At 41.2% G+C, this 25538-nt stretch overlaps 1 protein-coding gene and 1 long non-coding RNA gene across 3 annotated transcripts in view; one reads left to right on the plus strand and one right to left on the minus strand.

Annotated features, from left to right (window-relative positions):
• MAP3K9 (mitogen-activated protein kinase kinase kinase 9) overlaps positions 1-25538 on the minus strand; it is a 102863-nt gene that overhangs the window by 22085 nt on the left and 55240 nt on the right. The window contains exons 3-5 of the mRNA XM_077122883.1: positions 14528-14708; positions 2027-2175; positions 927-1102 (exon numbers count right to left, since the gene is read on the minus strand). Coding sequence (XP_076978998.1) covers positions 927-1102; positions 2027-2175; positions 14528-14708 — 506 coding nt within the window. The remainder of the gene's footprint in view (positions 1-926; positions 1103-2026; positions 2176-14527; positions 14709-25538) is intronic.
• The window catches only part of LOC143651287 (uncharacterized), a 34568-nt gene continuing 30906 nt past the window's right edge, over positions 21877-25538 (plus strand). Inside the window, exon 1 of one of the 2 annotated variants that reach the window (XR_013159952.1) lies at positions 21877-21934. This is a non-coding gene — a long non-coding RNA (uncharacterized LOC143651287). The remainder of the gene's footprint in view (positions 21935-25538) is intronic. The other variant, XR_013159953.1, reaches the window with a different exon arrangement.

A 25538-nucleotide genomic window follows, 5' to 3' on the forward strand; every position in this document is an offset into this window, starting at 1 on the left:
AAGAATCACAGACCTTTCAAGTGAAAGGAATGGCAAACCATAAAGCCATATACAATTTTAACGACCAATATTACTATAGTGCTATTATAAGCTTACTAAATTCCCATAGTGGGGAGTGAGGAGGGAAAGAAGAGGCTAGCCACATCTGTATGACCATCCCTTGAAATCCCAGCTGTGGCCTCACCCACCCCTGAAGCATGAGCAATATAATTGCTTGTGATCAGCTTCACCTGTGTAGTTGCTGACTGCTAGCTAGACACCAAGGGACTCAAGAACTATTCAGAGAATGGTCAACAAAGCAAAAAGGCAGATCCCCCATAGGCTCGGCATTTCTGAACTCTCATGTTGGTTGGGCTTGGAGCCCTTTTCATAAAATCTTGAAAAATGTCCATTTTAGACCTATGTTTTTTTCCAGCTTATATTCTGCTTCTGATTCTGACACCAAAAGACTAAAGAAGGATATTACGATAACTATTCTCCTCAATATTGGAGTATTCCTCTATCAAGTCAACTTTCCTCTAACAGTCCAATATAGAACCCTGAAACCTTTCCTGAAGCCTCTCGTATTTTCAGCCAGTGGGGTAAGATACCCCAGTGGTAACTGCCAAATGGTGCTCTTCCTTGGGTTTAGACAATTAAGTAAATATTTTTTAAGGAGAGGTTTGGGCTCATGACTCTTTGTTCTTATGCCTGGACATCCCCAAAAGAAAAGAAAAGGTCTGTATCATTATAGATCACATCTGAGGCCTGGGGAATTCTCTCCACATAAAACCTGGAAGGAAACAGCTGCCCTGTTAAATCAAACCAGGCAGGAAGGCGCTGCAGTTAGAATCAGGACGGTTAGGCAAACTCAGTCCAGAGGTCCAGTGGAGAAGGTCCACTGATTGAATGCATGCTTTTTTTTTTTTTTTTTTTTTTTTTTTTACCTTTTCTTTGGCCCTGAGTTGGTCAAACATTTCCTGAATCTCATGTTTCCAGTCATCCTGCAGGCAGTGGAAGGAGTCCTTGGGCATTTCAAAGAAACCAGACTCCTCTATGGTAGTTAGCTGGTCCAGGATATTCGTGAAAGATGGTCGTGAATGGGGGTCAGGATTCCAGCAGTCTGAATGGAACATGTGAGTAGACAGAAAGCATGAATGGACAGAGGCAAATGTAAGAATTAGGATATTAAGTGACCTCATTTACTAGAAAACAACCTCTCATTTTTCCTTCCAGAAACAGAGATTGGAATTTAGAAAACCCAAATAGGACTCAGGAAGTAAAGTAAGTGGCCAAAGTCACAACCATTAGTCAAGAGTGAAAAAGGAAGTAAAATGCAGCAATCCCAGTGCCTGTCCAATTCTGAGCAAGCCCAAAGAGTTTTCTCGGGCAAAGTACTACTACCACAATTTACCATGTAACTACCTGATTCCAATCCCAACAATGGGTGGATAACTACCCTCTGGGCCTCAGTTTCCTACAATAAATGAGCTACTCTACCCCACCTCAATGGGATGAAATAAAGGCAAGGATGGAAAAAAAAGCACTAGTGTGGGAGTCAGAAAAAGTGAGTTCTGTCTAATCCCAGCTCGGCCACTAACTAGTGGAGTGACAATCTAACCACTTAACTTCTTTTGGCTTTAGAGTACGCCCTTACAAAATGATGGGGTGAGTAGATGACTTTTAGAGTTTCTCTCTTCTCAGATGTTCTTCATTTCTATATGTAAGATACTTAGAGGTTCTGGAATAAAAGCCCTTAAACCTGTTTATTTTGAATTAAATAATATACTAGATGATGAGCCTCAGTGACTAAGCTAGCTTCTGCAGTCACTGAAGACTGGTTGAAGGGACAACTGTGACATCAACATAGGAGGATGTAGACATCATCTTGAAGTAACTCTTCCAACTGCTCATAGGATTCCTCCTCAGGTGACTCATACTGTATTTCTTCTTTCAGTAACTGATTCTGTACAACTGGCCCAAATCCACTAAGTACTAGTAGGAAAGCAAACTCTCCCCACTCTTGCTCAGGCCAGGGGCCACTTACCTTCCATGAGTTTGGCAAAAGGTTCTGGGCACGTAGAAGGAATGGGAAGGGCGAGTTTGTTCATGGCTACTCCATAAGCTACTGCTAAGCCATCGATTCCTCGAAAGGGCACCTCGCCAGTCAGCAGCTCCCAAAGCAGCACTCCATAGCTAAGGAGAGGAAGAGGACAGAGGCCATGTAATAAACCACAACTACAATCTCCCTGAAACATGAGACTTTACTGAGCATCCTATATTCTCCCCAACACAAAAGGAGGTGAACACAATAGGCGTTCTGGTATAACATAAAAGAGGGGCTGTATCGCATACAAGCTAAAAGCAGAAAGTATTGACTCAAATGTACTTGATTTCAAAGCCATATTCCACTATTCCTTAGTTGTGTGACTCTGGGCAAGTTACTACATCTGTCTTAGCTTCAAACTGCCTATCTGTAAAGCATAAATAACATGAGCAGTTTCCCAAGGCCGTCATGAAATTAGCACAAAGTGCATGCTCAGTTAGGCCACAACTGTTTTTGTTAATGCTGTAAACTGGGTGAAAAGGCAAATTCTCAAAGCATCACATATTTTCAGTTTTAAGGAAACTTCTGCTTTAGTCACAGATACTTTTTTTCTTTGAGCAAAAAACATAGAGCTGACAACCCAGACAAATGGATTTTGTTCATATAAAGTATTTCTTTAAGTGCTCACTAAGTTGAATAGATTCCTGCACCTAAATCAGTGTGAGCAAGTCCTTAAAAGAGAACTCTGTCTAAGGCAAAAAGGAAAGTTTCACAAGGGCAGACCTCATCGGTAGAGCTGAGCAGCACGTCAGCATGGAGAACCTCAACATTCCCTCCCTGCTTTTCAAATCTATATGGAGAATTTCTTTTCTTATATCATATGAGTCAGAGAATGGGGAGTTACAAACCTTTGTGGAATAATTATTCTACAAATTCAGAACCAGGCAAAATTATGTAGTGTTCAATTATTTCAAGAATAAGCCAGAACAAGAAACCATAAATAAAGTTAGGAACAATCAGAAGACTGGCTTTCTTTATATTTTCAACTCAAATCTCAAAGTTCTCATAATGTTCATCAATAGTTTATAATCAGTAATAAAGGTCATATTAATTTTTTTTTTTAACATGGGCAGGCACTGGGAAACAAACCCGGGTCTCCGGCATGGCAGGCGAGAACTCTGCCTGCTGAGCCACGGTGGCCCACCCAAGGTCATATTAATTTTAAAAATAATAATAATATACCCAGCATCTATTTAACATGTTAACATGTATGTGCAAGGTGCTAAGGCACTTTGCAAATATCATCTTTAATTCTCATAATAAACCTGCAAGATAAATGCTATCATTATTTTTCAGATGAGGAAAGCAAGTTTTAGAAAGGTTTAGCAGCATAAGTTGAGGGCATACACAGAGTAGGTCATGGTAAACCCTGGACCAATTCTCAATTCCTTCTGCCTGGAATGCCCTCCTAAATTTCTCTGCTTGGTAAACTCCTAATGTCTTTCACTATCCAACTCAAATGTCCCACTGTTCGTTCATTCATTCATTCACTCAACCAAAATATCTATCAAATATTTACTATGCCTCAAGTTTGATGTCCGGCACTGGAATACAGGATAAAAAACATACAGTCCTTATGCACAAAGAAATTAGTGAGAGGGACAGAAAAGACCATTGGAATAGAGAGTGATGAGTCATGATAGAGATACTGAAGACTCAAAGGAGGGTCACCTAAACCAATCTAGACTAAGAGCAGGAGATGGCCCTTGAACCAAACCTTAACTGCTAAGGTGAAATTAGCTAAGTGAAGGAGGAAGGGCCCGTGCCCCAGAGAGAAGGGTTGGTATGAAGAAAGGCAAGTGATCAAGAGAATGGACTAGTCCTCAAAGAACCCTATGTAGTCTGGCACAGCCAAAGCAGAGCAGTATGCCAACTAATGCACCAGAGATGAAGACAGACCCTCGGAGTGGCCTGGCCCATTTCTTTGGATGATGGCTTTGCCCAGTAAGTTCCCCCAAAGCTCTAATTTTCTCTCTGTATCTTAACAGAAAAAAAAAAAGTCTGGTAGATGGTTGCAGGTCTTGCAACAAGACAAGTAGTTGGATTTTAATCTGAAGCTGACAGGAACCATGCTGGACCCTTTAAGAAGCCTTCCTCGATATCCCCAGGTATTACTGAACCTTTGCTAGGGGCTCTCATGTGTTGTAGCTAGTGTACTTCCCAGTGTATGGGCTCCTAAATGGTAGGGAACATTCCAGGGCCTAGTACAGTCTCTGGTACAGAGCAGGACTTCATATGGTGAGTGAGTGGATGGGTAAGAGAATGAATGCATGGCCAGATGGTCCTGCAGCCTGCCCTGGTGCCCTAGTGTAAGCCCCAAACACCAGCAAGAATCATATGCTGACTCTGACACTTCCTGCCAGCCCTTAATGTGACTTATCCAGACATGGTCATGCTGTGCAGCTTCTACCAAGTGACCTCTAAAAGCCCTCAGCACTGCTGACCATATTCCAAGTGAGGCCGACTCTCACCCATATTTGCCTTTCTTCGGCTAATGCTCTCCTCCCTGGGGAATAAAAACCAAAGTTCCCAGGGAACTCCCTTCTTCCATGTAGGCAAAGACGGGGCGTATCTGAGTTCTAATGGTCGAGTGTTTCAAAGATTCAAACATGTGTCCTGGTTGTGTTCCAGCATCCCTTCTGTGATAGCCTCCACACGTGAGCCCACGATGCCTTGCATCCCATGCAGATGTCTCAGGCAGCCTGGAAGAAGAGGAGCCAGGAAGTCTACTCTCCCCCTCCCCCCAACCCCCTTCACTAAGGGAAGCTCTGCTCTATCTGGCTTGTTTCTTTTTTCTGTATCCAGCTAAGAGAAATGTGAGAAGTGCTGCTCTAGAGGGGGTATGCATCCAAGAAAGATTCAGACAGACTGAGTCAAATGCCAACTTTACTGTTTACTGGTTGATGACCTTGAAAAAGCAACTTAACCTCTCTAAACCTGTGTCCTTATCCCTAAAACAAAGGCAGCAATGCCTCCCTCATAGAGCAGTTACAAGGAATAAATAATAGTAATGACCATCTATGACTGGCAAACACTGCCCGTTTCCCCTTGGAAAGGGTCTGAAATAAGTATGTCTTGAGGTTTAGGTACAGCACTGTTGAGGGATATGAGCATTCAGAGAAGAGGCTCTGCCCTTCAGGGGGTGATCAATCTTCAGTTTCCCTCTGCCAATATTCCTCTTTATTTTTATAACAGAAGGCAGGGGTTATACAGAGTAACACGGACAGAGTGGAGAAGTGTTTGTGGGGTCCTCTTGGGGGACTGGGGAGAAAGGAGATGTCAAACTTTCCCATCTAGGGAGTTTCTGATATTCTCACAGGCAGTAGGGACAAACAATTTGGCAGGCTGAGCCCTCAATCTTGGGGTTCACCTCTATGGAACTTATTCCTGCTGAGGACAGGCTAAGTCTACTTATAATTGTGCCTGGGAGTCACCCCCAGAGAACCTTTTTTGTTGCTGGGGTGTGGCCTCTCTCTCTCTCTAGGCCAGCCCAGCAGGTGAGTTCACTGCCCTCCCCGCTGTGTGGGATGTGACTCCTGGGGATGGGCTGGGACCTGGCATCATGGAATTGAGAGGACTTCTTGGTCAGGGAAGGGAGGAGAGAGATGAGACAAAGTAAAGTTTTGGTGGCTGGGAGATTTCAAGTGGAGGCAAAGAGTTATCCTGGGAGTTGTTCTTGTGCATTGTAAGGACGTCCCTTTTTGGTTTGTGGTGTGTTGGAGTGGATGGAGGGAGGTGCCTGGAGCTGCTGAGCTGTGTTCCAGTGGCCTTGATTCCTGAAGACGATTGTAAAACTGTGCAGCTTTTGCAGTGTGTCTGGGCAATTGTGGAAGCCTTGTGTCTGGTGTTCCCTCTTGTCCAGGGTATGGACAGATGAGTGGGAAAGTGGGGACAAGGGGTAGGTGAATAACGGGGGTGGGGAGATGGGAGGTAGGGAAGATTAGGTGGATTGAAATACTGGTTGGTGGTTGGTGAGGGAGATTAATGGGGGGTATGGGATATATGTGTTTTTCTTCATGTTTCTTTTTTTGGAGCCATGCAAATGTCCTGGAGGCAGTGGAGGTGGTGAGTGCACACCTATGGGATGATGTTGTGGACTACTGATCGTGTACCTTGCATAGACTGTATGTGTATGAAGATGTCCCAGTGAAAATATTTTTAAAAAAGAAGGTGGGGGTATAAACGAAGACCTGGTATTCCTTTGGTATGAAAACAATCCAAGAAGGAAACTGGAGAAACAGAAGTTAAACGGATCTAAGCCCCAGAGATAGATGGGAAGTAGAAATCAACATATTGCCCACCGCCACCCCCACCCACAGTTGAGAAGGTCAACAGATCCTTGCGAGACCATTTAAAAGCTGCCTGGAAGGACAAACTCAGCAAAATCACTGCCTCTGAGTCCAACCCCCAGCACAGAACCATGGGCTCCCTCAGTGCAACCAGTAATTTCCCAGGAGTGCTCCCTGCTTAACCCCAACCCCTTGGGGAATGTGCACTTCTGTCAATTATTAACCACCCAAAGGAGCTAAAAAAAAAAATAATTAACCGCCCCCAGAGGTTCAGTAATCCCTTCAACCATTTGGTAGGGTCAGAGGTGGGGGAGGAGGGAATATTTTATTTTTTCAAAGTAAGAAAAAGCATTCCAATAGATTACAACCCTTCATGGCCAAAGGCACAGCAATTCCACATTTGTGCTGAACCAGAACTTTTTTTTTTTAATTAACCTGCTCTGTCCCTATGACTATCAACTCGGGGGCCTTCATTCTGAAAGGGAAGGGTCACTTTTGAAAGGAGTAGACTGGGGAACCTCTAATACTTGCTAACACATACTCTAGGAACTATACTGACTGTGGTTTTACTTTGGTAAAATCAATCAAACTAATGATAGGAAAGCACTTTCACAAGTTGTAAAGTAACATACAATTATACTTGTTAACAGAACCCTCATTCAAAATGATGATATATTTAATAACATATGACTACATTAATATATTCATTGTATTATTAATACAATAATATAATTAAATCATTGTATTAATACAACTGTTTATTGATACAATAAACATAGCCTGCTTATTAACATGGGAATATGTCTGTGCTGTAATACTTTTAAAAGCAGCTTACAAACCAAAATGATCCCATTTTAATAGGTGAATGACCCTGTGAACAGGAGGAGAAATCATACCAAAATATCAATATAGGTTATCTTTAGACATGGGTTTAGGTGATTTTGTTTATCCATATTTTCTCTCTCTCTTTTTTTTTCCTATTCTGAACAATGTTCTACTAATCTAATTTTTTAAAGTTAAAATTATTAATAAAAGGCCTCCACATCATCCCACATACAACAGGCAGGAAGGCATTGAGGGATGAGTCCTTTGGCTATACCCAAACAGTACAACCAAAGGGAAAAATTTCAGCAATTACTCTTTTCTAGGCAGTTCCCAATACAAGTACATTGGGAAGTTTATGTGGTTGAGGATATCATCTTACCCTCCATCACAGGAAGTGGAGGAGGCTGTGAGAACTGTGATGGAAGAAAACAAACTCAGCTGACCCTGGGCACCTGGCAAGGGGACAGGCCTGCAGCACTCAGGCCCTGGATGAGTTTCAGGAGAGAAAGGGACAGTGGAGGACTCCAACTCAGCCCAGCACCCAGCACAGAGTAAGCACTCAGTAACATTTCATGAATGAATAAAGGAATGACATATCAAATTGAGAACCAGCTTTGTCCCAAGTTTTTAGGCATGCTTTGACCCTCTCTGGGACATCCTGCTGGGTCCCAGGGATAGTGGGCTGATTGTCCTGGAAGAGGCTACTCAAGGCACAGAATCAAGAGAATAGAGATAGGGGCCTTTCCCTTCCCCATGCACCAAACCCAGACTTTCAAGATACGCACATCTTGCCCCAATCACAACTTTACCTCTATTACCTGGGTAAACACAACCACATGACAAACTTTCTGAGCCTCAGTTCCCTCTTCTGTAAAATGTAAATAATACTATACAACTTTGGGGGGCCATTGGGGGGGAAATGACATAAAAGGGCTACAGCATTTCACATAGAGCTCAGCCCTTAAGCATCTGTAGGGGGTAGGTACTGTTATAGGTGTATGTGTATTGCTATATTGTACAGGAATAGGCACAACTTTTCCTCTGGCAAAGATGTGAGATCATTCAAAGCCATGCAGATTGAGTAGCCCTGAGGGATTAAAAAGCCTATCTAGTGGGTTCAATAAATTGTGTCTAAGAAGGAAATCCTGCAGCGTAGATGCTAAGAAAGCTTAAAGGCAGCAAGGTAAATTATGCTTTCAAACTACATTCATCAACCAAGCTGAGTCAGGAGGCTTAAGCCCTGGGAATAATCCTAAATTAGAGACTCACTACAGACCCTGTAACAATTTCCAAGATACTTCACCCAACAGCTGTTGACTTGGAGTTTACCTACAAGCTATTCCCTTCAGAGACTAGAATAACTTCATTAAATGCTTCTCATCAGAGGCTCCTTAAGCTACTCTCAGGATCTGTGCTTAAAGGCAAAGACTGGAGGTTAGCCTTTGGAACCAGGATACTCAGGAAAAGGGAAAGGCCCTGCCCTGTTCCTCCTACAGTAGAGTCAACCCTGCAACGGCCTTGCCCTTCCTTGCCTATTATTTCTGTCACCATGAGAAGACCCTACATTAGGCATTTCGGCTCTTCTTCCCCTCTAAGCATGTGTTTGGATACCTGAGGCAAATAAGTCCAAATCACCGAGGCAGCAGAAACCCTTGGAGTGTGTGCTAATAAAACCTGAGGGATTCCAGGGCCAGGTTTTGCCTAGTAGAATATAGGAAGTAGAAAACAACCATGTTCCTGAGGTATCATGATTTCCCAAAAAGAAGGGTAAACAAAAGTTTAGTGTGGCAAATGGCTAATTGTCCCCCCAAATACATTCTCCCTTTCCTCTACTGTGAGAATTTTAGCTGAGTTTAGCTAAGAGTTGGCCAGCTAGGGCTATCATTTGTCTAACTGCCGTGGAGCTAGGTGTGCCCACAAAAGCAATTACTGGCAATAGGGTGTGTACAGAGGAAATGTGTACACCTTCTGTGTCATATCTGAATTAAAGACAAGCTAGATGCCATGGATAAGCTCTAGTTCCCCTTCTGTGCAGGCTGGAATACAGAAGTAACAGCTATTCAGATCTAACCACTCAGACAAGTACAATGCACACTGAAAGATGGGTGATGGAGCAAAAAACCTAAAAGAACCTGGGTTCCTAGATGATTGCTTGGGACAGAACTGCCCTGCCAGCCTAGACTGACTGGACTACTCTTGAAAAAGGAAACATACTTCTATCTAATTTAAGCACCATACATGTGGGTCTCCTTATAGTAGCAACTTAGCTTAATTAATACATTAACTAATTTCATTTGAACATGGCTAAGCAATAAAAGTATTAAGTTGAAGTACATAAAACTGCTGGTTTTGTAGATAAAAAGCTATTGAATATCAGTATATGGCTCAACCTAACAAGATAAGGTCAGATATTTTTTAAAACAGAAAATTCTCTTCTTTAGGTTAGCTACTTCACCCTGTAATTAACGTGTGGCAAAGTAAGAGTCAATATAAGAAAGCTACAAAACATCACTGAAATAAATTAACAGCTTAAATAAATGTAAATGTTCCTGGACCAGAAGATTTGACATAATTAAGATGGCAATATTCCCCAAATTGATTACAGATTCAACACAACCCTTATCAAAATCCCAGCTGCCATTTTTGCAGAAATTGGCAGTGATCCTAAAATTCATACAGAAATGCAAGGGACCCAAAATAGCCAAGACAATCTTGAAAAGAAAAGACGAAGTTGGAGAATTCACACTTCCTCATTTCAAAACTTATTACAAAGCTATAATAATCAAGACAATTTGTTACTGGCATAATAGATATATAAACCAATGGAATAGAATTGACAGCCCAGAAATAAAACCACATATCTTTGGCCAATTGATCTTTCACAAGGGCATCAAGTTCATGCAATGGGGAAAGAACAGTCTCTTCAAGAAATGGTGGTGGAACAACTGGAAATCCACACGCTAAGGAATGAAGTTGTACTCCCATCTCACATCATATACAAAAATTAACTCAAAATGGATTAATAAGAGTTAAAACTATAAAACTCTTAGAAGAAAACACAGGAGTAAATCTTCATGACCTTCATGGCCATACATTGGTTTCTTGTACAACAAGAACACAAACAAAGAAACAGATAAATTGGGTTTTACCAAAATTAAAAACTTTTCTGATTCAAAACAGGGGTCTAGATTTTAAGCTTTTAGAGAAGACACATTAAGTCTGGAGTGGTGATTATTATTTCTGGATTTTGAGAGGCTGTTTTATATATATAAACTGATATTTAGAGATAAGAATGAAGCCGAACAGGTTGGGGTTAAAGTAATTCAGAACGTAGGGGTAAGGAAGACAGTGTCTATATATTAGAACCACACATACTCTTTGAGACCAATGGAAGAAAGATTTATTTGATTTGGAACTGAAATTTTCTGTAGTGAATAATCTACTTCAACCTATGTGTATAGCTCTTTTGAACAACTGAAACACAGGGAGCACAGAATGAGAAAGAGGTCCTTTAATCCTGTGTAGATTATGGTAATACATGGAAAAATCCTAGAGTATATCAACCAGAATATCAAAAAGTATTGGCAAAGTCCCCTGAGGGAGGTGAGAAAGACTATGGAACTATTAAACCTTACCATCAGGGACTCCCCTGACACTGTGTCAAACTTTAGGGATACCCAAATCAATAGGCCATGCCCTTAATCATGAAGCTCACTCTTGTGAACCTTATGTAGATAGTGGAGAAGCTTAGACTACCTATAGGCATGCCTAAGAGTTATTTCTGGAGCACCTCTTCTGTTGCGCAGATGTGGCCTCAGTCTCTCTAAGCCCAACTCTGCAAGTGAAATCATTGCCCTCCCCACTATGTGGGACATGACATCCAGGGGTGAATGTCTCCCTGGCAACGTGGGAGAGGACTCGCAGAGATGAATCCAGACCTGGCACCATGGGATCAACAATTCCATCCCGACCAGAGGGAGAAAAGAAGTGTAATTAATAAAGTATCAGAGGCAGAGAGAGTTCAAATAGAGCCGAGAGGCTACTCTGGGGGTTGTTCTTATGCAAGCTTCAGGTAGACCTTGCTACCTATCACAACCTGCCAACCCCCAATCAGGACCACTCCAGCCAATTGTAAAGAACACCTGGGGCAATTTCTAAGATTCCACAAGGGTTCCAGGCACTAGAGTAACTTGCCAGAAACCTACAACCTCCAGCTGGGTCTCTGGTCCAGATAAGAACTGAAACCTAGTCCAGCCTCTCCAGAACATCAGATAGTTTCATCTCCCTAACCCGCATTAGTGGAAGACCCTTCCAATATCAAAAATTTAGAATTGCCATAACCCAAACTACCCCAATGAGAGGTATGGAAAGATCAAAGATGATGGTGGAATTATATATAGCAGATAGGACTTAACAAATGAATATGGATGCTGTATTATATCAATTGATATCTCTTTTAGTCTCCAGTATTTTAGAGCAGCTAGAAGTGAATAACCTAAAATTGTGAAATCGCAACCCGTGTCAAAGTCTGAAACTTGTTCTACAACTAATTGTGATGCTGTTCTTGGAAATTGATAGCTTTTTGTATATATGTTATTGTTCACAAAAAAAGAAGAAAAAAAAAGTCGATTGTGGTGATAAAAAAGTATTTGAGTCCTCTAGCCTCCTATATTCTGGAGCAGCTAGAAGGAAAAATATGAGAGGATCATATGGTAGCCTATGACAAACTCAGATCCATCCTGTAACCATTTTTTGAAGAGTGCTTTGAAAACTATTGCTTTTTTATTTCTTTGCTTTGTATGTATGTTATACTATACAATAAAAAAAAATTTTTTAAACAAATTTTAAAAATTTGTCAAAGAAGAGTAGAAAGAAAGTGAAAAGACAGCCAATATATGAGAGAAAATGTCTGCAAATCATATCTGATAAGTGACTTATATCCAGAACATATAAAATAACTACTATAATTTAACAGTAAAAAAAGACAAAAAAAAATAAAAATGGGCAAATGATCTAAATAGACATTTCTTCAAAGATACACAGCCAATATGCACAGGAAAAGATGTTCAACATTATCAGTCTCTAAGGAAATTCGAATCAAAACCACAATGAGACACCACTTCATACCCACTAGGATGGCTATAATCAAAAAGACAGACAAAAACAAGTGTTGGCAAGGATGTGGAGAAATTGGAACCATTAAACATTGCTGATAAGAAAGTAAAATGAGAATGGTACACCGACTGTGGAAAACAGTTTGGCATTTCCTCAAAAAGTCAAATACGGTTAATATATCACACCAATTCTACTCTGAAGTATACACCCAAATGTGCTGATTTGAAAGGATGATGTACCCTAGAAAAGTCATGTTTTAATCCTGATCCATCTTGTAGAGGCAGCTTTTCTTTTAATCTCTATTCAGCACTATAGATTGGAAACTGGATTAGACTATTTCGCTGTAGACATGGTACATCCAATCATGGGTACTAATCTTTGATTAGAGGGAAATGTGACTCCACCCATTTCATGTGAGTCTTGATTAGTTTACTGGAATCCTTTAAAAGAGGAAACATTTTGGAGAAAGCTTGAGAGCCATGAGAAACACGCGAGCCCACGCAGCCAGAGGCCTTCAAAGATGAAGAAGGAAAGGCCCCTGGGGGAGCTTCATGAAGCAAGAAACCTGGAGAGAAAGCTTGTAGACATTGCCATGTTCGCCATGTGTCCTTCCAGTTGAGAGAGAAACCTGAACTTCATCAGCCTTCTTGAACCAAGGCATCCCCTTAGATACATTTTTGGACATTTTTATAGACTTGCTTTAATTTGGGTATTTCTATGGCCTTAGAACTGTAAACCCGCAACTTAATAAATTTCCCCTTTTAAAAGCTGTTAATGCAAACAGTATATTACATTCAGGCAGTTAGCAAACTAGAACACCAAGAGAGCTAAAAGCATACGTCTGCACAAAAACTTGTACAAGATGTTCCCAGCAGCATTATTCATAATAGCCAAAAGTGGAAATAACCCAAACGTCCCATCAACTGATGAATGGATAAACAAAAGGTGTTACAGTCATGCAATGAAATATCTACTCTTCAGCTATAAAAAGGAATGAAGTTCTGATATAAACTATAACATGGATAAACCTTAAAAACATGCTAAGTAAAAGGTTCAGAACAGGCATATTCATAGACAGAAAGTAGATTAGGTATTGCCAGGGGCTAAGGGGTAGTGAGGAATGACTGCTAAAATGTATGGGGTTTCTTTCTGGGTGATAAAAATATTCTGGTATCAGATAGTGGTAGATTGATGCACAACCTTTTGAATATACCGAAAACCACTGAAACGTACATTTTAAAAGTGCAAACTCTATGGCTTATGAATTATATCTCAATAAAGCTGTTATTAAAATAAATATTCATGTTTTATATCATATATATTTACTCATACTTACATTACATTATATTATATATAATTTATTTATACACATACTCACACATAGAAGCAACATCAGGAAGCATCAACTTCATAGACTGAAATTCACTGGTAATCTGTACACCTTTCTTTTATTTGCCAAGGCAATGCGACTGTCCTACAGCCACGAGAATGTATATTCTGTACTTAGCTTTTCGTCCTAGCAGTGGGGACAAGATTTTTTAGATCCATGTCCTCATGACCTCTGGCTGCATTTACTAGGGGGGCTATTAGTCATTTCTAGTCTGTAATTCTACAGTCCTTGGTGCATACTTGGGACCTGTCTTTCCTCATTTCTAAATCAATGCCCAATAGACAAACAGAGCCTTGACCAAAAGATTAACTGGATAACAAGAAAGGAAAATTAATTAGCTCACCAAGCAAATGACAAAAAGAATTGTCATCTGCCCAACAGCTTACAGCAAGGATATTCAGTTGATCCCTTTCCCAAGTCGCTAAAAGCAGTAACAGCCACTAAAAACTTAGTACTGCTGCTAAGCACGCCAGGCCAATCCTGGTAAGGATCTCCAGGAGTGTTGGGATGCTCTCACCATCCTACTGGCCAGAGATGAGAAAAAACATGGCCCTGGAATTCACTGGTCTTTCCCAGAAAGCAACCACAGAGGCCTGTATAAAGGTCACACTTTCCACAGCAATGGAGGAAATTCTGTAGGTGAAAGCATTGGGAACTGTGCCCAGGCAATGTGGTTATTAGCACAGACTGATCTGAGTAGGTCAGGTCACTTAGACCTATCTGGGCGTGGGATCCTTTGTGACTTCAAATTCTTCAAATCGTGAAATGGGTGCACAGCTAAAAAAGACCTGAGAACCCTGTGCTTGTTCCTCCATGCCTTACCTCCACACATCGCTGCCCTTGGAAAACATGGAGGCACGAATCACCTCAGGGGCCATCCACGCGTACGTCCCTGCCGCACTCATCTTGGTGGTCCGGTGCCATTCCCGAGCGAGACCAAAATCAGTGATCTTCAGAATCTTGTTGCTCAGGTCTCCATTCTCCACCTTCTGGAGGATCAATACTGGGCAAGGAAAAGAATACAGAAGAAATCAGAGAGGCTGCATTAACAACAGGGAAACCACTGGCTATCAAGCCCTCCTGTCATCCTCTTGCCCTCACCTATGGGTTCCATCATTCATCTCCATGACTGATGACAGGAGCCATCATTTCTTAAAACCTCAATCGGTTCAGCGTTGGGCCAACTATTTCGCATTATGTTCTTTAATCTTCACAAAAACCTTATGAGGTTGGTGCTATTGCCGTTTTCATTTTACGAATGAGGAAACTGAAACACAGTGCTGTGAAATTTCCCAAGGTCACAATACTAAGCCATGACTAGAAACCAGGCTGCCTGATTCCAGAAGAGCTGTGAGATCCCAGCTTACCCTTCTGAGGAGTGACCGTGTGGGCTTCCTGTCTGCCAGGGTTCCCCAGGGCTGTAACTCCTCACCGACCACAGGTTGCGGAGGGGCATAGCAGATTTTCAATGTTATTTTACCCAGCTCTTAATAAAGGAATGTCTTGATTTAATTGTATACTTGAAATGGATACATCTTATGTATATAAGCGATACCTCAAAAAAATTAATTTTTTTTAAAAGGAAGGAAAAATGTCCTTTGGGGACAGAGACTTTTCCTTATCCAGGAACTTGCCTTCATTCATTGAGAATTGGCCAACAAGTTGGTGAGGTCAGAGGGCACACTCGTGTTCACATCCCTGATGTTCTCTGTGAACACATCCCAGGAAGGAGAAGCTAGGATTGATTATGCTCTGGGCCCTATCTCCCAAGTTCTCACATCAAAACTCTGTAATGTGGGAGTCATCGTGGCTTTCCCAGGAAGCAGCTGAGGCAGCCCCTCACCCACATAACAATCCCAGCAAAAAGCACACCTTCGTGGGAGCCAAACTCCTGAGAAAGAGCAAAAACGCTAATTGAATAAAGTGCTATAAGCTAAGCCAAGGAGCTCTGCCTGACTGAGCAGCTAGCTGATGCCTTGGATATGTGAAGGCCAAGCCTCCATTTTCACAAATGGTTCCAAAAGTCCCAAGCTAGAACAACCTCTTCTGGGCCAGATGTTGAGTCACCCAGAGTTCACAGAGCTCTGTACACAGGACTGCAGAAAAGAAAGAAAGATTTTCTCCTCACCCCTGCCATTCAAGTCCAAACGAAGAATGTGGAAAGAGGAATCTACTGAAGACAGAAGAGCAACTAGAAAAACGTTGACTTAGTTCCACCCAGTCAGCTCTGTCTAGGCAAACAGTAGAAAAGAAAACACTCAAATTAGTTCTGAGCCCTGTTTGTTGCTGGGATACCTCATGGTTTCCAACGGGGGCTTTGTCCACCCTCAGGTGGTTCTACATTTACTTCCACTGAGGAACTCTCAATAGGCTTTCATTTTATGTCTCAGAGGTATTTGCTTTTTTAAGAAGATTCTCTGATAGCGCAAACTCTTCCCTTAGCTAAAGAAAGCAATTTGTGATCATGGTACTTTGGATACCACAAAGATATTTTGGGGGCATTTTAGGGGAGAGACTTTTGGCAGGTTCCTCAAGCCACATTCTGTAGTCCTTTTTACATGCCCCCTGCTAACGGCTACTGAATTATTACAAATTGTAAAAGGACATGAGCTAAAGGTCTTTATGTCCTACATGCTTCTCAGAAAATCAGCAATAAAGAGGGATCACAAGCAGTTACAGAGGCACAAAAGAAAATACTGCCAGCCGCTCCCTCAATCTAATGGACTAATCTTTCTTTTTCCACACTCTCTTCCCTACTCCCCCCATACACCCCTCCCCACCCTGGGCTTCCAGCATCCTGAATGGGTTTGGTCCTTCAAATGCTTGGGCTGATTAAAACAACAACAAAAATATCCTTTCTCTATCTCATCTATTAAAAAAAAAATCTTTCCAGTTCCTCTTTGCCTCCCTCTTCTTGTCTCCAGGCAAAGATAACAGACAGGCAGGCACTCAGATTGCTGGGCAAGTAACACTAAAGAAATCCAGCACTCCCCCTACAACCAAAGATTCAGAGAGAAGCCTTTTCCCTGTCATCCCAAACCTCCAGGTGGCTGGACAGGATGTAAGGGTCACAGTTTCATGACACTAGTTGAGCATCTCAGATTCTCTGCTGTAAGAGGAGGTAGAAAAGTTTAGGTTCAGTTGTAGGAAACGGAGTTTTAGAAATAGAATGGCATACTAAAGATGATTTTGTTTAGATTAGTTGATCAGATGGCTTAAGAAAGATGGCAGAAAAGTCCCCTTGGGGGAATGGCAAGAAAGGGGGAAAATTCAACTTCCCCAAGTGGAGAGTTCTTGATATTCTCACAATCAGTGGGGACAACCAAAGCAATAGGCTGAGTCCTCAATCTTGGCGTTTGTTCATATGAAACTTAACCCCATAAAGGATAGGCTAAGCCTATGTAAAATTAGGCCGAAGAGTCACCCCCAAGAGAACCTCTTTTTTTGCTCAGATGTGGCCTCTCTCTCTCAGCCAACACGACAAGCAAGCTCACTGCCCTCCCCCACTCTATGTGGGACATGACTCCCAGGGGTGTGGACCTTCCTGGCAACATGGGACAGAGATCCTAGAATGAGTTGGGATTCAGCATCAAGGGATTGAGAAAACCTTCTTGACCAAAAGGGGGAAGAGCAAAATGAGATCAAATAACGTGTCGATGGCTGAGAGATTCCAAACAGAGTCGAGAGGTTATCCTGGAGGTTATTCTTATGCATTATATAGATATCACCTTGTTATTCAAGATGTAGTGGAGAGGTTGTAGGGAACTGCCTAAAAAGGTAGAGCTGTGCTCCAGTAGCCATGTTTCTTGAAGATGATTGTATAATGATACAGCTTTCACAATGTGACTGCGTGATTGTGAAAACCTTGTGTCTGATGCTCCTTTTATCTATCTTATCGACAGAAAGTAAAACATATGGATTATAAATAAATAAATAATAGGGAGAACAAATGTTAAAATAAATTTAGTAGACTGAAATGCTAGTGATCAATGAAAGGGAGGGATAAGGGGTATGGTACGTATGAATTTTTATTTTTTTCTGAATCGATGCAAATGTCTTAGAAGAAATGATTATGATGATGAATATACAACTATGTGATGATATTGTGAGTTACTGATTATATATCAAGAATGGAATGATCATATGGTAAGAATGTTTGTGTTTGCATGACGTTTAATAAAAAAAAAAAAGAAAGAAAGATGGCAGAATGATGCAGAAGAGGAAGGAATAAGTCCAGGATCAGTTTCTGAATTGGAATGCCTTTAGATAGTGCAGGTGGAGCTGCCAAGACTTCTTGCTGCTTAGCATACAGCTTATCTCCAGCATTTACCAGTCAGGGCCCAATAGGTATTCAAGATAGGAATCCCTGACTTAGAGGTCCTGCCCTTAACAAAGAAGAGAGTATGCAATTAGAGTCAGCTAGTAACCCTGGAAGAGGGTCCCAGACAATGTTTCTCAATAAATAGTGTTCTAAGATAAGGCATCTATCAAGCATCTATTACTATGAATAATTAAAGCACCAAAGTTTGTGAAAGCATTACTTTTTTTTTCTGTATGCTGTATGGCAGAGATCACATTTCATTCTTTTTTCAAGTGAGTATTCCATTATTGCAGCACCATTGGCTGAATTTTTGTTTGTTTTTCTTTCGTTTGCTTGTTTTTGGGAAGTACATGGGCTGGGAATCAAACCCAGGTCTCCTGCATGGCAGGCCAGAATTCTACCACTGAACTGCCCTTCCAACCCCAAGCTTTACTTTTTAAAACACAAAATAGAGTGGAGCACAGTTCTGTTCTTACAGTGCATTCCCACATGCTTTCTCAAAGGGAAGAGAAAGGTTATATGGACTGCAGCTTTCTCATCTATACTATTGCAGAGAGCCCATTATAATGCCAGGGCTGTGAGGAATTATAGAGCTTTACTTCTTGGCCAAAATCTGGTGAAGTCCATGACAGCATATTCTATAAACCTTACCTTTCATGTGTGGGTCATTAGCAAAAATGCTGAGAACAATTAAGATAGTCCTAACTCAATGAGGGCCTGGCCAGGGAAGATGGGGACAGAGGAGAAAAGATGCTTGTGAACTCTAGATAAGACCTAGTGACTGAGCAGATGGAGAAGGAAGAGGTCTCCAGCATTTTGGAACTGATTGACAAGGAGAATGGTGGTGCCCCTGGTTGGAGGGATTGAAAGAAAATGCCAGTCCAAGGAAGCCAAGTTCAGTTTTGGACATAACGGGTTTAAACTGACAGTAAAAAAAAACTCAGTATGAGGGAAACAGTTTGGCAGTTCTTCAAAAAGTTAAACCTAGAGTTCCCTGAAAGCAGGGACTCAAGCAGACAATTGTACACTAATGCTCTTAGCACCAGTATACATAAAAGCCAAGAAGTGGAAGTGACCCCTGTGCCCACTGACAGAAGAATGAACAAGCAAAATGTGGTATATGCATACAACAGACTATTATTCAGCTGTAAAAACAAATGAAGTTCTGATACAGGCTACAACAAGAAAACATTATGCTAAGTGTTATAAGCCAGACACACAAAGACAAATATTGTGTGATTTCATTTATATGAAATATATAGAATGGAAGATTCATAGACAGAAAGCGGAATAGAAGTTACCAGGGGATTACAGGGAAGATGAAGAGAAGGAATGAGGATTTAAAGCTTAATGAGTATAGAGTTTCTGTTTGAGGTAAAGGAAAAGATTGGGTAATGGACGGCAGTACAGTATGGTATAAAAAGAAATGAAAAATGATTGATTAATGAATAATGACAGCTACTAATTATTGATCACCTACCATGTAGCTGGCATGATGCTAAGAGGTTTACATATATCACCTGGTTAATCCTTAAATTAGCTCTGGGATGTAGGTGTAATTATTATCCCATTCTACCCATCCAGAAATGACATAGAAAGGTTAAGTTACTCACACCCAGTTAGTGAGGAGTAGGGATGGGATCCAAATCCAGATCTTTCTGACTTCAGAGCCATGTTCTTCAACTCTGAACTGTGCATCCAGAGAAGGACAAAAAAGGAATCCTACATGTCCATTAAGGCCTGTGTCAATTTCTGCCTAACCCTCCAAGCTGTTATTAATTACCGAGTCTTCACTGTTCTTCCTTTACCCAAATTATTCCTTTAACTCCTAAAACCAATACTACACAATTTAACATTATATATACTTTTAATTGTTTCCAACTGCTATATATATGTGTGTCTCGTCATTTCCTTTAGACTATAATGCAATTTTCTTTAACTTTTAAAAAAGTTACTGCAGGAAATTTTTTTTATCAACACAGTAAACGGAAAAACGAAATAGTCTCCTAACAGTAGGTGACTACAACTAAACACATATGAAACAAAAATAAATGTTACTAAATTTCAGTAGCTCTTGCTCCTGGTTAAAGTTCTGAACCCATGACTCTTTTTCTCTACTAGAAACAAAAGATTGAGAAGTGTTAGAGAGGAATTAAAGGCAAATTAGCACCAAAGTAAATCTTGATCCTTCATGTTTAGAAGTTGATAAATAATCGAAAAGGGAATTACTTTCTATGGGATTCCATGCTATTTAGTGCCATGTCTGCTGACCACTCAAAATGGTCTTAAGGCCATCATTTGCTAGAGATAACAGAAGGGAAAGAGGAGTCAGCCGAGGATGCCCACAGAGGGCTTGGTGAGTCTGACTAATGTCATTTAGCAGAAGCCCTGGCTCTCAAAACTTGGCATAAGTGAGACTCTCCCATTAGGTCCTAATGGTAACTTAGCTTTGGTTAATGATTTATCATTTTGAGATTTCTTATATATTATTCATTTCCATTAGCACAAGGGGCTCCAATCTGCTAAATGCTCACCTTGGCACAAAGGCTTCTAGGCCTTCACTGGGTTCAGATGATTCAGCACCATCTCACCTAGATTAAGCAATTGGTCTAACTCTGCTTTGAAAGCTATGTTTTATTTGGTCTTAAAAAAAAAATTCTATTGCCAAAGGTATTATACATATAGAAACACGTATAAACCATGAATGTATGGTTTAAAGAAAATAAGATGAAAACCCATGTAAACCCACCCAGTCCTTCAGGTGATCCACATGCTCCTCCCCATGAAATTCCTTTCCTTCTCCCCAGGCATCTTACAGTCTTGACATCTATGTTATTCATTCTTTACGATTTTACTACTTATATACACATCCCTAAATAAGATATTGCTCAGTACTGAAAAACTGAGCGGCAAGCACAAATGTAGCTGTGTAGCAGTAAAACTATTGCCTTTGCTAGATGAAGCCTCTACCGAGAATATGGTTAAGCTAAACAGTCTTTGGTCATGGCCCCAGAGAATTTATAAGAACCTTTGTGGAAAACTCAGTGGACAAGCTCATGGGTATATCCTGGCAAGACACGGTAGGCTGAAAATAAAAACAGGGTGGTGGTGGGCAGGAGGTGGTGGTGGGGAGAGGTATTGGACATCCATCCACCAGGAATATGGTTGGGGAAATGAGCTGTTCTCTATCTCCTGTTCCTAAATTGATCTTGACCTACTTCCTATTCTGGGAGCCAAGCAAATAATTCTGTGGGAGTAAAATCAGTATCTATAGCTGACAGGGTCAGGCAGGGCAAGGAAAAATAAGCAGAAGTCTCAACAGCACATGATCAAGACAGCCAAGAGCAGATAAGAATCTGGACCGTGCTCTCTCAGGTAGTCAATCCTCAGGTTAAACAGATGGTACAGGCAACAGGTAAGCTGGTGATGACAATGCTGAGCCACACTGCTGAGATCTAAACTGCCCATCTCTATGCTTGGAGTGCAACCATTCTCTTGGGGTCCCCCTTTGCGATCCTCAGAAATTTCCCTTCGTCTTTCTCCTGTGTTAACTTCCTGCTTCCCGTATCCCACTTTCTCCCTCTACTCGTTTCTTCTCTTTCTTTGGTAGTGTACATTCTTTAGTAGCTCTTGTGGAAGAAAGTACGGTAGGTACATTTTTTTAAATGGCAGAAAGTATCTATATTCCATCCTCATATTTGGTGTAAAAATGACTGGAGATTTTGCTTCATAATTTTGAAGGCATCCATGCATTACTTTTTCTCACTTCTAACACTGCTGTTAAGAAGCCCTGAGCCATTTTGCTTCTTGATCCTCTGATTGTGACATGCCTTTTCCTCTCTAGAATTGTTTAGTTTCTTCCCTTAAGCCCCAGTGTTCTAAAGTCTTCAGATGTACCTTGATGAGTAGTGAGTATTACAAACTTAGATGCTTTTGTCCTTCAGTTGCAGGGAATTTTTTTGAATTTTATTGCTGATTTCTTCCTTTTTCTATTCTCTCTCTCTAGAACACCTGTTTTTCAGATATTGGGTTTTCAAGACTGGTTCTCAACTTTCTTATATTTTCTCTTCTGTTTTTTCCATTCTCTTTATGGTTGCTCTTCTTTATGGAAGACATCTTCACTTTATCTTCTAACCTTTCTTCTGGGTTTTTCATTTCCATATCATGGTTTTAATACCTAAGAGCTCTTTTTTGTCTTCTGAATATATTTTTTAGTTGAGTGGCAAACACAAATGAAACTGTTAATAGTTGTCTTTACAATACGGGTATAATGTCTTCTTTCATTTACCTAAGTATATTACTGGTGATTCTTTTTTGCTTGTTTCTTTGTTTTTTTCTCAGCAGCTTTTTCTATTCAGGCTTTGGTGTCCAATGCACTTTGTGCAGAAGTATGGAAATCGTTGGTTCACTGCTAATGATTAAGAACCAAATTGGGGTTATGTTTATGTCTTATGTTTTAGAGCAACATACTAAAATATTTACAAATAAAATGACATGACGTTTGTGATTTGATTCAAAATAATCAAGAGTTGGGGAATGAGCAGGGTGGTAGAAAAAACATGATTATCCATAAATTGGTAAGTGTCGAAACTGGGTGATGAATTACCCAGGGATCCACTACGCCTTTCTTCTTACTTGTGTGTATATTTTCCATAGGCAGAAGTTGAAAAAAAAAATTTTTAAAGGACTTTGGGATCAAAAGGTTGACTAGAACCCTAGAACATGTGGGAGAAATTTGTTAACTTTGAGTTCCACTGTAGGGAGATACTGGTAAGCCCAGGCCCAAGTATCCGAGGTCATTCCTCTTGGGTTGGTCAGCTCCCAAATAGAAGTACTCTTCCAAACTTCTGCTAGGAAAGTAAAATTCTAGCTGCCGGTATAGTGGGAATCAAGTTGGCATGAGGGCTGTGGTAGCGTCAGCATGCAAGCTCTTTAGAATATAGAGTGTCACTTCATTTCTCCATTTTTTTATAGAGTATCATACCATCTACTGAACTTGTCTCCCAGTCAAAAAAAACCCTGTTCTATCCTTTCTAGATAGAAGGGCCTTCATGTGGTTGAACAGCATATAAGACAAAGAGAGCCATGGGATCTCATTGCATTTCATACAATTTCTACCAATCCTTTTTATTTTAGCACCCTCCTTAACCCTAGTTCCAGAGGTACCTGGTGCTGCCAGTTCCTATGCTTCTTAGAATTCTGTGGTATACACTGATTGGTTCTCTGCTCTCCCTGCTGTCACCCTTCTCAAATCTCCTAAAGTTAGCTGTTTTCCAGCCTCTGAAACTTTATTCCTGTTGTCTACTCTCCTGTTAGCCTTGTGGGGTTACTGTACTTTTGCTGGGTTTCAGGAGGGAACAAAGGTAGATATAGATATAATATTTATCTGTGTCCAATCTGTTCTCCTAGCCTGGAATTCTGTCTTCAGTTTGTTTGTTTTCTTGTACACAGGAAAAGGAAATTAGCATTCAAAAATACCCTGCAAAAGGCATTCAGTTTTCTTTAGGTGCTTCTTCCATCTTTCCCAATATGCAAAGTCAGGCATAGAAGACTTTGGAGAGTCTTGCTTATTCTTGACAAAGCTTAGAGTTCAACTACTGCGTAGTTACGTATACAGTCCTCTCCTGCCTTAACAAGAACAATTTCTGAGCTGCAGCAAGGCAGAATGAAAAAAAAAAAAAAAACAGTGGATGGAGTCCTAGAATGTCTTAGTTCTGGTTCCACCACTGTATGATCTTCGCCAGGTCCCCATTTCCCTACCTCTAACATTCTGAGTTTGTAATTCCAGGATAGCAGAGTCTGTCTGTAATTCCCTGAAAGCTCCACCAACCATCTGAGCTGAAGAACAGCTAAATCCAGAGGCAAAAATGGTTTAGGAAAAATGAATCTAACCCAAAGAGAATCTGCATTTAGCAGATAGCGCCAGGGCCTTAGGGCACCTGAGCCAGCACTTGAAACATGTATATCCTGCAGGTTGTCTGCCATGGAAGAAGAAAAGACCACGGATCCCATTCTAACACAGTAGCCCAGAAAGCCAACGGACCAGCTGCTAACACAGAGCAGGCTCCCTATTGTGCCAACTCAACAAGAGCCACATGGGACAGCTTGACTCCTGGGCCACTACCATTGTGCATTTTCCCAGCCTCTCCTGGCCCCTGGCTCTTGGCCCAATCTATCCTTCCAGGCAAGGCCAAGAGAAGCCAGACTTGCTTATTGAGGCAAATGACTCACCAGCTAGACTCCTGGAGTCTACCTCAGCAGAGGTGTGGTGCTGCTGGGAGACAGTAGGGAGATGCCAGCAGCAGCTGAGGCCCCAGCCAAGTTCAGCAATATTAGCAGAGCTGTACCAAGTTTCACTGGCACAACAAGAAAAGCTTTGCTTCCCAACAAGCACGGGAGCAAAGATAACTGGAAGTCTGATGGAAGAACTATGGAAAGTGGAGAAACAGGTCCTTGGGGATTTAGGATTCTTCCTCTCACAGTACAAAAGAGGAAACCAGTGACTGGATGTGTCCAATGCACTCCTAGCAAAGCTAGAAAACTCAGCACAGTGACCTTTTCCTATATGCCAGAGCTAGAGCAATAGCTGAAACTTCAGTGGTCTTCCTTTCTATGCCTATAACCTAAAGAGTCATAATAGGTGCTAAATAAACCAGTCAGTCAGTCAGTCAGTCTTAAATGAATGAATGAATCATCCCCCAAATTTTCTGATTAAATCAGTTTAGGCAGTGGACCCCAAATACCTGTTCAAGGGTATTCATCTAGGTGATTCTAATGTAATGATGTAATATAATACAATGATTCCCAACCTTGTAAAATATATCCTTTCAGAACAGGATTGTGGAAAGATGGTAGAGTAGCTAAGCTCCAGGAATCAGTCCCTCCATCAAAACAACTATTGAACTGGCAAGAACTGTTTGAATCAACTATTTTGAAACTCTCTTGTTTCTAGTGGAACACTGTGCAGTATCCCAGAAAGAGTGGGAGGAAGAGGCTGGCTCTGAGGGTAACCATTGTGGCAACCCTCCTGGAGAAAAGGCAGCAGAGGAATTTTAAAGATAGTTACCTTCCTCAAAACAATGGAAAACAGTTAAAGGGCTTGCATTAACCAGGCAAGTGCTAAATCAAGAAAACACAGCTTCAAAAGCATACAAGAAACTCCTAGCACAAAGACCCCTTACCCACCCCCTCCTAAGCTGGAAACAAGGACAGAGCCAGCTTATGCTACCATTGTGGGTCCCTGGTCCTGTTCAAGAAGGAGCAGAGTGACCCCTCTATGCATAATGGGATGCATGTATGTCAGTGCCAATCTCTCAGGTGGCAGTTTGAAAGTCTGAGCCAGAAAATTTGCCTCTAGCTCCAAGAGTTTGCCCCATGGGCAGAAGTGCTGCATGAAAACAGCTGAGCAGCTGTTGAAGCAGCCTGGGACAAAGGACTACCTGGATTAAGTCACTCAAGAGCACATACAGGATGTTGAACGTATATTTAAAAGGGAGCAGTGGGGGTGTTTAC

This window comes from Tamandua tetradactyla, chromosome 12 (assembly GCF_023851605.1).
Source record: "Tamandua tetradactyla isolate mTamTet1 chromosome 12, mTamTet1.pri, whole genome shotgun sequence".
Lineage (NCBI taxonomy): Eukaryota > Metazoa > Chordata > Mammalia > Pilosa > Myrmecophagidae > Tamandua > Tamandua tetradactyla.